General features: G+C 43.3%; 1 protein-coding gene across 2 annotated transcripts in view; it reads left to right on the top strand.

Moving 5' to 3' along the window:
• Nucleotides 1-10,571: 10,571 nt before the first annotated feature.
• spns2 (SPNS lysolipid transporter 2, sphingosine-1-phosphate) overlaps nucleotides 10,572-11,815 on the top strand; it is a 44,465-nt gene continuing 43,221 nt past the window's right edge. For both annotated transcript variants that reach the window (XM_086160901.1, XM_086160900.1), the window contains exon 1: nucleotides 10,572-11,072. In XM_086160901.1, coding sequence (XP_086017027.1) covers nucleotides 10,796-11,072 — 277 coding nt within the window. In that variant the 5' untranslated portion in view covers nucleotides 10,572-10,795. The remainder of the gene's footprint in view (nucleotides 11,073-11,815) is intronic.

Here is an 11,815-nt window from a genome sequence, read left to right as displayed (position 1 = left end):
GGCTATTTTAAAAGAAATTCTCATGTTTTTCTTATTTTATTTCTTAATTTCATGGGATTCCTCATTAAGTCTGAAGTGTTTTGTTTTGTCCGTGCATTATCCACCGCTTATCCTGCACTTCGAGTCGCGCAGATGCTGGAGTCTCTCCCAGCTGTGATTGGGCATCATTAAATCAAATTAAATTAAATTAAATCAAATTATATTAAATTAATTTTATGCATCTATACATTACCACAAAAATGTGTATTATTTTGTACACCCTTACCAAGGCACAAGGTGGGACCAATTCTGTGACGTACCTGTAGGGGATGGAGCATTGGATAAAAAAAACAAGATAATCGAAATAATTCCATCCATCTATTTTCTGCCACTTATCCTGCACTCAGGGTCGCAGGGGTACTGGAGTCTATCCCAACTGTCATCGGGAAAGAATCAGGGTACACCCTGGACTGGTCAAATGTCAATCACAGCAACATATAGAGCAGACCTGGGTATCTTATGGCCCGCGGGCCACATCTGGTCCGTTGTGCTTTTTTATCCGGCCCGCCAAACTATTTTCTTTGAATATTTTTGTATTTTCAATCAATATTGAATTTAGAAACTCCTTATTTTTTCCTTTTGTTAAATTTTGTTTGGATGATTACATACAAAATAATGTTGGTACATGCCAAAAAATGTAAATGTTGCAATTTCCATTTTGTTCAAATTACATGATACCTGGTTGGCCCGCGCATAAAATTTAAATCAGAATTGTGGCTCGCCAGCCAAAATAATTGCCCACCCCTGATATAGAGACATACAACCATTCAGTCTCATTCACCTCACACAGAAAAAAGTGATCATTCACCCTCACATTAGACATCATATAAAGACATTCAACCACTCAATCTGTTATATACAGACATGTCATTTAGAGCCATATGGGCCATCATGTCACCCTCGAATTTATTTTATTTTATTTTATTTTATTTTATTTTATTTTATTTTATTTTATTTTGTTTAATTTAATTTAATTTAATTTAATTTAATTTAATCTAATTTAATTTAATTTAATTTATTTTATTTTATTTTTTTTATATAATTTAATGGAAATCCATACAAATTATTTTCCTCTTTTTCAAGCCATTTTTTTTGTTATTTAAAGCTCGTCTGTCTGTCATCCCCTCAACACCCATGTGTGTTTAAGAATGTATCATGAAAGCTGGCAAGACACTGAAGGCGCTAACAGAGAAGTCGACGACGGGAACTGAACCCCATCACGGATTTTACGGTAAGTGGCAATGACCTCTTCCTCTCAGGAGGGCAGGTCGTTGTGTGTGTGTGTGTGTGTGTTATTGTGTGTGATGTAGACAGGAGCCACTCATGAATAAAACACTCTGTGACGACGTGGCTTGACGCATCACCGTCTAAGGGGGAAACAAACAAACTCAAGGCCAGAGTGTTTACCTGCTTCTTGGAGCTCGTACTCACTGAACCCTGAACACACACACACACACACATGTCATGGACAAACAGCACATATTTATGTGTGACAGACATCTTGCTGCGCGTCCCTGTTGCTTAGCGCCGCAGTCAACCTAGCAGCAGGGGTCAAAGGTCAAGGCCCTCGTCCTTGTAAGGGCCAAATACAAGGTCAGGAAATAATTGGGGTTGTTTTGATTTTCAGCAGTGCCCGTTCCTGACAAAACATTTCCGACTTACGGGAAAAATACCGAGCGAACTCGAGTCTCGCCGGGCCGCCTGCCGACGCCGCGTCAAGGTCACCAAGCCTTTGTCAGCCCTCTTCCGCTGCCACCACGCTGTGGAATTCGCCGGCGTTTCCTCCTGTTTTTTTTTTTTTTTTTCCCCCCCGAAACCATGTCGTTTTTCCACGCGTCCGTCGAATAACAAGGCACACGCAAGCAAAGAGGTATGTGGAAAACACTCGAGAGGTAACAGTCCGGACCTGCAATTAAAACACAATGGCTATTGTGCGGCGTGTTTCTGTGCACTTTATCTGCATACCTCGCCGTTTCCCCTGCCGACCCCACGGCTGCACAGGAAAGTGTCACAATGGCTAATAAATTGTGCGCCCGATCAATGAGGGGGGGGCGGCAGCGGATGTGGCCGGTGTTTACACAAGGATGGGGAACATTTTGTCTCGAAAACATGCTTTCGAGCGGCGGACGCGCACACATGCATGTCATCGCTTCATGCTGCGTTCAGGTGCAGGTGCCGCACAGCCTGGATGGAGCCTATTTTATTTTTTTTCTCTCTCTCTCGCCGCGTTACATGACGCAGCTGGTTTGCCTGTCACAGCGGCGCTCCGAGCCCCAATCTCTCGCTTATCGTCAGAAAACTGCAGCAACGTGACATCGTGCAGAGGATGAGGCCCCCCCTGCCAGCCCACTGCTTTCTTTACACAATTACATCATTCAAACACACACACACACCCTCCGCTCAGTCGCACAGATAAGTGACATCAGCAAAAAAAAAAAAAAAAAAACAAAACAAACAAACATAAAAAACATGTGAATGGAGAATTATTCTGAGCTGGACAGATAAACTTGGACAGTTTTTATTTTTTTGGATATGTGGGAGATTAACTAATAAAAGGATGTTGTTCTTGGAAATGCAAAAAAAAAAAAAATTCTCAGGCCTATAGTGAAGATTTGCTTTTAAAAAACAAAATATGTAAAGTGAGAAGAACGTAAACAAGGAATAAAGTAGAAATCATTGTTTTACGCAGGTAATAATCCTATTTTGGATGATTCCTATCAATCATCAGTGTAAATGTTTGTTGTTCAGATCATAAGACGTTAACATACATGAATATTTTACTGTGTTGTTTTACTATTATGGGATTACAGAGTTCTCGAATCCAGTGTTTCCCAAACCTTTTTGAGCCACGGCACATATTTTACATTAAAAAAACACATGGTACACCACCAAATAAATATATCAAAAACATTTTTAATGAAATAAAGTGAAACTGTAGTCTTGGGCTATGTCTTTAACAACACCAGGGCCGAATATTTTTTCTGCGATGCTTTTGCAGGCAGGTAGTATTAATGTCTCTACCGCGGTGGGTGGCTGTTTGGATTTAGCGATGAGTTCAGCAACTTTGCAGCTAGCTTTCAGAGCTTTCTCACGCATCCCGGTGGTTTTCTTCAACAGCTGCCTACTTCTCAGTGTGTTTAAGCAGATGAACAAAATAGTCTGCGTTCTTATCTTGAAGTGAAGGGTGTTTGCTTGGAACCACGGCGCTGTTGGACAGCTTTTCCCCGAGTCGGCTCAGCTGCTTCTCCGGTAAAAGTGAATCCAAACGCAGTCTAACTTTCACTGTATTATTTGAGCTCAGCTTTTTTACGTTCTTCCGACCACTACTCATACTTGGGCCTTCATCGGGTATCACTGCCACTGTCTCACTCGAAGGATCGCTAAATACCAGCAGGTAGATCCACAGGTTCATTCACTACCTGTAGCCATTCAGTGGAAGAGCATTTAATTGTTTTTGCCTGTCACTGCATGCTGCCCACATAGATACACATACGGTGACACATTATTTGCCTTGAATGAAGTATTTTTGGATCAACCAGGTCAAAGTGGGCATTTTTCCCGGCACACCTGATGACTGCTCTCATCCATAACCACAAGTGAGGCATTTGAAACCTAATGAAAACATAACAGTCCTTAATAAACATCTCATACAACCTCGAGGAGGAAGTTGTTGTTGTGGTTCAGACTGATGGACCGAAGCACAGATGAGACACTGTTTATTACTAGTTTGATTTTAATATGACAAAAAAAAATGCAAAAATACAGGAAACAGAACTTTCCCACCATTTATTTATTATTTATTATTTATTATTTATTATTTATTATTTATTATTTATTATTTATTATTTATTATTTATTATTTATTATTTATTATTTATTATTTATTATTTATTATCACACACAGACAAAGAACCACTCACTTATTCACATATCTGGGCAATTTATGATTCAAGATGTTTATTGTCATATGTACTGTGTGGTTTCCCTGCACAATGAAATTCTTACTTTGCTGTCCACAGTGCATTGGATATGTATTGACAATAAATAGGTGCTGTAAACATTATCATACATATGAACGGTGTTGGCAGTGCAAGTAAAACATTGAGTGCACCTCGGTGTGTAACTCACAAAGTGCAGGTGTAACGGTGAGTACAGTTTGAATGGCAGTGTTTTCATGCACAGTGCAGCATTTAAAGTGCATTTAAAGTGCAGAGAGGTCTCCAGAGAGGAACCCGGAGAACCCATACAGACCCAGGAGACCGTGGAGACTCAGACCAGGTGCTACCTTGTGAGCGTGGGTTGAAGATGTACGGATTTGTGGATAAAACCGAATTTCCCGTAGTTGATCTTCAGGTAGAACTAGCTGTAGCTCGCTAATGTTAGCGTCCTGTTTTGCTAGCGCCCGTTATTGGTGACTTCTGACGGGGTTTCACCCTGAAATACTGAATCACCCAAAAACCGCTCCCGCCCGTGTCCGGGCACGGGACGGGCCTTCGGCGGAAACGGCCGTCCCCAACGCGGTTTGCTGCTCTATAACGGCTCACGCCAGGCCTCCTCCTCCTCCTGCTCCTATGTACTTAACATTCCTGGCCACGGGGCCGGAGGACGCTGATTCACGGGCTCGGCGGCGGCGGCTGGTAATTACACAGGGCCGGTCGGGTTCTATAAATACGGGCTGCTGGTTCCACCGCTGTCGGGCTCGGATTTCGCCAATTAGGCAAAGCCGGGGTTGTTTTTCGGTTGTGTACGGGATGTAAATGGAAGTGATGGGGGGTTCTAACAAAAAAGAAAGGGGGCCTCAATATGCATGACGGGTTAGACGTCCCATGGCGAGATGGAGGGCGATGGACGGTCCGGCCCGTGGCGTCCACGGCGGACGGAGCCTGTCGGAGCAATAATGAAAACACCAGATAAGAGATGCTTTCTTTCTATCTAGCATTTTTGTCTTTTTCTTCCCCCTGGCGCTATATTTAGCTGCCGCCGTCTCCCTACCTCACGCCGCCACATAACGGAGCGGCCCAGACGACCGGGGAGACCAGACATGAGTCCTGATCTATTAGGATCCTCAGCTGCTCTGCTGCTTGAGTTTACACACTGTGTACACACTGTGTGTGTGTATGTCGGGGGAGGGGGGGTTTGACGGGTGTGTGTGTCGGGGAGGGGTTGGCAGTGGCAAGTTTCAGCAAGCCTCAGTCAGCTCACAGACAGTGCAGGGGTCAAAAGGTCATTGGGGGGGCAGGTTGGGGCCCACACCCCAAGCCTGGGCTGGCTGAAGACCAGGCGGCTCCAACAACAAATTCTGGGGGTGGGGGTGGGGGGGGGGGTGGGGGGGCAACGGTACCAGCTAAATGATGGAGCTGCAGTCTTTGCCCCCCCCTGTGTTATGAATGGGTTGTGTAGAAAAGGGTGAGAGGGCAGAATCAGTGGCAAAGTACTGAGAATTATAGGCGTGTGGGTGTGTGTATGTGGGTGGGTGGGAAAGTGTTTGTGTGTGTGTGTGTGTGTGTGTGCGTGTGTGATGGGTGGGTGGAGGCTTCACTTGGGGTACAGTGTGTTTTTGCCCTGTTAACCCAACCCCTAACCTTCATGTTAGGACAACCTGTGGACTGTTTGCCGTCAGTGCTGCTGTGGTTGATCACCGATTTCCCCATTTATTTTATTTTATTTTAGTTTGTGAAAAGGAAAATCAAGAGGAAAATGAAAATAAAAATGAAAATAAAAATGAAAATGAAAATAAAAATGAAAATGAAAATGAAAATGAAAATGAAAAAAATGATGGAAATGAACATTTATTTTATTTTCTTTAATTTTGGGCTAAAAAAAGGCACTAGTAGTTTGTGCGTAATTTTTTTATTTTAGGTGCATCGGCCTGCTATCAGTTAACCTCTGGGTTGAATGATGACATGAAATACCGCTTTCAGTTAAAAAGACAGGCATCAGTCACATAAATTAGAAAGTCTGATATTTATGTCATTTAAAAAGAATGTTTACATTATTTAAAAATTGACTCTTTTTGCAAAAAAAAAAAAAACAAAAAAAAAAAACATGTTTTTTATTTTAAATGCATCGCTTGGTTAACAGTTAATCTCTGGGTTGAATGCTCATATTATGCATCACATTTATATAAAAAGAAATGCCTCAGTCACGTCAATTGATTCATAAAGATAAAATGAATGATATTCATGGAGATAAAATCAACAGAAATAAGTCACAAATTAAATTAAATTAAATTAAATTGAATTAAATTAAATTAAATTAAATTAAATTAAATTAAATTAAAGTAAATTAAATTAAATCATTGGCCTAAAGAACACCTTAATTGTGATCTTGAATCAATAGCCTCACCTGCGATATGATGATACACACATTTGTTTTTATCATGTAGGATATAGATATGAATGATCAATAATGATAAAAATAGTCATTAGTCTTTAATACAATACCATTTACTGTAAATGTCCTTTTATTTAGCAACTGTCATGGTCAAAAGCATTTTGGACAATGTTTTATAGCTATGTCATGATGATGATCCCATGAGCGAGTTATACTTAAAGTCGGCCGGTGAAAGTCATCAGTTTTCGAATGAAGAAAGCGGAGGGATACCAGGAATGCGTCTATCTGACGAGTACATCATGAGCAACTTCTATGAAAAGTGACTCTGCTACGTGCATGTGACAGGCATGAGTCGAAGGGGACATGTAGACTGTATTTGCTGCCTCAGGGCTAGAATGTAGCGGGACCAGGGCCTTATCGGGCCGCAGGCGCTGCAGACCGCGATTAGCAGGGTTATCTTCTATCCTGCAGGGGGGGGGGGGTGCTTGAGAAAGAGGAAGGAAGCTCTGTGGAAAGGGGGGGGGTGATCGGGCCTGCAGGTCCAGATCTGTATGGTGGAGAAAGAAAAAAAATCACACAGACATGGGCAGAATATCAAAAAGGGGGGAGGGTGGGGGAACCAGGGGGGCTCAGAAGGGGGGCCAGGCGCTCCCTCTGCCGGCCCCCTAACAACCACCCTGCCTGCATCCTCCTTCACACACGCTTCACTCAAGAACAGACTTAAAGCCTTACGTTTTAACAGCTAACAGCTAGCTATAGGCTACATGTGTCAAAACTCAAGTTCCACATTATTTTATATGGCCCTCCAGAACTTCTTAAAAGGTCTGATTGTCTTAAAATAAACAAGTCAAATGCGTGCATTGACCATAAATTATATTTCGCATATTACCCGCAAAGTGACAGCATCCCAACATTAGATTGCAGTGTATCCACATCAATATGATTTTCAACAAGTGGAATTGAGAAATATAAATGATCCCTAAATATCCAGGAAGAGAAAAGTTGATGCAGATGGGAGGATGTTTCGAGAAAGATGGGAAGACAAATACATGTTTGTGGTTCAAGGGGAAAAAAAACGTGTGTCTTGTGTTATGAGGCAGCGTGGGTTGTCAAAAAGTACAATCTACGTCGGCATTTTGACACCGAACACGGAGCTAAGTATGCCAATGTTAGCCTTCCAGAAAAACCACAAATTGTCCAAGAATTAAAAGCCAAACTACAATGGCAGCAGAATGTGGTCAGGAAATCCAAAAACACTGCAGCCGTGAAAGCTAGCTTTGGAACAGAACAATTAGTAAACATATTTTTTTTACCTCGATACAAATGCAAATGTAACATTTTGGATTTGAATGAGTTCTAAATTCAGAGTTATTTAACATGTACGAGTGGATACATCTATTTTACATTACATTTGGTTACATTTCTACTGTTACCGTTACATGTGGCCCTTTGTGGGCCACCGTGATGCTGATGTGGCCCTCGGTGAGAACGAGTTTAACGCCTGTGTTCCAGGCTAGCCCAAACTCATGCTGCCATACGACTGCTACTCGGGGGTGATATCCCATAATGCACTGCTCTCATCCCTCCGGCTGTTCCTATCCTGCATGCACTCACTCAGGCATCTGCCATTTTTATTTATTTTATTCTTAAAGCAATGTATCATTCCGGTGGTTAGCACGTAGCTGTTGGCACTGCGGGTATAAGTATTAGATCCCGCCCTCATACCTGCCCCAGCCGGTCCAGGCAGAAGGCCATCCACATCGAGCTGGGATTCGTTCGTGGATCTCTACTGATCTCCTCAGTATGAATAAGATGTTACGTGTGCATGTGGTAGGATTCATCCGGGCCTTCACCACGACACACGCCAACGGAGCGCAACCCCCCCCATCCCCCCTCCCCTGCTGCTGAGCTATCACCTTGGTAACAAAAACACACGAAAAAGGTCAAAAAGGCTTGTTTTTTTTCTTTTTTCTGGTTAAAAGTGACTGGAAACCAAGTGCAAGTCAGCTCCTAACCCGCAGTCAGCGTGTGTGTGTGTGTGTGTGTGTGTGTGTGTGTGTTGTGTGCGGTTGCTCCAGGGCTTTGGGAGAAACCAAACACCGCCGACCTCCTGCCCTCCTGGCCAGAGTCAACGCACATGCATTTGTTGCAAAGTTGAAAAAAGAAACATTGTTTCCAGCAACTAGCTGGAAGTGTGTACAAGGACACACACACACACACACACACACACACAAGTGTACTCGTTTACATGCAGGACTTTTCCACGTTCTAATCATAACTCTCAGCCAATCAGCTTTCCAGCTGGGTGGAGAAGTTAAACGCCCCCCCCTTCAAAAATGTAAATATCCCTCCAGGTGGATGAGTTCATTCATATCTGGGAAGGGGGGGGTTACTGTCCCCCCACCCCTCCACCCCACTTGGTTGAGTCTGGAGACACCAGGAATGTAGACGAAACACATCCAGGGGATGGCTGGACATCAGCTGACTCTGCTGACCGCGGTGACCATCCATCCATCCATCCATCCATCCATCCATCCATCCATCCATCCATCCATCCATCCATCAATCCAGATCTTGAGGAGACTATAGTTCAAATCTTTCCAGTTGCTCTGATCATTCTGCCCGGGTGCTGCAAATCTGACGCAAGGCTACATTTCATCTTCCTCGCCAAAGACGCCCCCTCCTACCTCCCCGTCTCCCCCGAGAGTTTTGCAGCAAAAAAAAAAAAAAAAAAAAAAAAATCCCAGGATCAAACACCCCCCTCTCCACCAGCGTTGTTTGAAAAAACTAAATAAAAAAAAAGTTGTTCCCCACCACTGACCCGGGGAAGCTATGCTATGCCACAAGTGCTATGCTACTTAAGATATCAGTGAAAGACCTGCACTCACAGGTCTCCTCTAAACACACAAACACACACTCTTACCAGTAAGTAACTTCCAGTAATCCGTAATATTCCCATTCACTCATTCATTCACTCCGTGCACGGAGTGCAGGAAGAAGACCAAGATAGCCATCGGCTGGGGTAAGACAAAGTGGGGCTAGAAAATTGATTTTTCCTTGTGTTATTTATTATTGATCTTTTTCATCAGTCGTGTTACAGGCACTGTTTGGAAAAAAAAAAAAAAAAATTCCAGTTGTGGCTGTTACCGGTATGTATTCATGTTTCTGTGTAAATATGTGATACTACAATATGGACACCTGCAGCTTATAGACAAGTGCAGCCTATATACAGTATGTACACATATATTTATTTAGTTATTTTTAGCCTTAGCGGCTTATATTCAGGTGGGCTTGATAGTCCAGAAATTAAGGTATAGACATTGGCGGTTTTAACTTTGTTTGTATGTAAAAGTCCATGCTTCCATCTTTTTCCCACAAAAAACTCTGTTGTAAAACTCCTTTATTTTGATTTATTATTATTATTGTTAATGATTTATTTATATTATTCTGCAAGTTAATCAGAAAAATAAATTGTGCAAAATAATGAATGAGTGAACCAATGAGTGAATCAGTCAAGTGTCGATCAGTCAAGTCCATATAAATCGTTGTGCAAACACTGCGTCTGCTGAAAAATAGAAATTTGATGAGGATTTTTTTTTTTTTTTACCTGAGAAACTTAACAGATTCCTTAAAAAAATAAAAAAAAAATCCAGGGTGAAATATTACATTTATTTTAAATTTAATTTTTACAATTTTAGAAATAATTCTTTTATGTTATCATTATTAGTTGTTTTGATTTTTGAGAACCCCACACAGGTGAGGAGAAAACAGGTGGAACCAACAAAGGAACTGAGGACATTTACCAGAATTGTTATCATTATTATTCATGTTCATTTAATTACTTTTATGATAATCTTATTATTCCCCTCATCATTTTCGTTATTTTTTTATTGTTGTGGTTGTTTTTTTAGCATAATTATTACAATTAAAAAGTATTTTATAATGACTAATTTCTGCTGCAGGATCAGGTGCGACTATTCTAAAGAAGAGGAGGAGGAGGAAGAGGTGGATGAAGAGGAAGAGGAGAAGGAAGGTGGAAGAGGTGAAGAGGAAGAAGAGGAGGAAGAAGAGGTGGAAGAAGAGATGGAAGAAGAGATGGAAGAAGAGGAGGAGGAGCTGTGACAGGCGGGTTACGCCCCCCAAAGAAGCGAAAAAAAACCTCAACATGTAAAGGATCGGAGCGGCGGCGGAGAGCTTCTCACACACACGCATACACATACACACACACACACGCATACACACATACATACACGCACACACCGCAAGAGCATGAGTCTGAGACGAGCCGCGTCTGAGCGTCCACAGCAGCACTGAAGCCGCTGCAGGTTCGATTCCCCACTCCAACTACTTCTTCTTTTTTTTTTTTTTTTTTTTTTAAATCACACACACCTTCCCGTGGGCGCTGGATCTTCCACTCGTGGAGATGTGCGTGGAGAGCGACGGATGCGAGATAGAAGGCTGCAGCGGCGGTGGCGGCGGCGGCGGCGGCGGAAGCACCGGCGCGGTACCGGACGAGGTGCGGACGCTGTCCGGTAGTGTGAGCCCCGCGGCGGCGAAGGGCGGCCCGCCGGACCTCCGCCCCTGCAAACCGGGACGCAAATTCCAAGCCGCGCTGCTCAAGTGCCGCTCACCGGCCGCCGCCGCCGGGATCCTCAGCTTCGGAAACGTCCTCAACTACATGGACAGATACACCGTCAACGGTAGGACACACACACACACACACACACATATGTCTTTAACTGGGAACAATGGGAGCGGGTGTGTGTTTTATTTGTTTTTTTTTCCGGGTGCTGATTTAATCAGGCGATTGACACAAGGAGCTGATAATTGCTGATCGATCAATTAAAGAGTGTGTGTTCCGCTTAGAGGAGCTCGTATCGCTGGAAATGTGTTTTTTTATTAAAAAAGAAAAATGTTTAAATATATGAGGATAGATGCGTAAGTAAACCACTCAGATTTAAACCCGGTTTGAATTAGCTGGATTAAGACGATGCGCGTCTTAACCCCCCCCCCCCCCAACACACACACACACATACACCACTTAGATGCTTTTATTATTATCACGCACACGCACACGCACGCACGCACGGCCTTTGCGGTTATTAACCTCCCAGAACCTCATCCCGACCCGGTTCCGGTTCGGATTATTTAATCCGAACTGAAAGGGTTAAAAAAAATGAAGATTAAAAACCAAAACTGGAGAAGATCTCGTTGCGGTGCGCTCGGACGGTGCGGGGGATCCGACACGCGTGCCGCCCCGCATCTCCCCCTCGTGGACGCGCGCGGATACGAGTTATCGGAAGGCGCGCCCCCGAGGATCGACCAGTGTATGGATCGATCGATCGATCGATCGCTCGACAGATAGATCAATAGATCCGATTCCACGTCGGTGCGGACGTGGAGGAGGATATCGTGACCCCTTCCACGCACGGCTCTTTGCAAA

The sequence above is a fragment of the Fistularia commersonii genome, chromosome 15 (assembly GCF_037954325.1).
Source record: "Fistularia commersonii isolate RoL2024-O1a breed Wild chromosome 15, RoL_Fcom_v1.0, whole genome shotgun sequence".
NCBI lineage: Eukaryota > Metazoa > Chordata > Actinopteri > Syngnathiformes > Fistulariidae > Fistularia > Fistularia commersonii.
The sequence above is the reverse complement of the archived record's forward strand: the minus strand, read 5'-3'. Positions and strand labels throughout refer to the sequence as shown.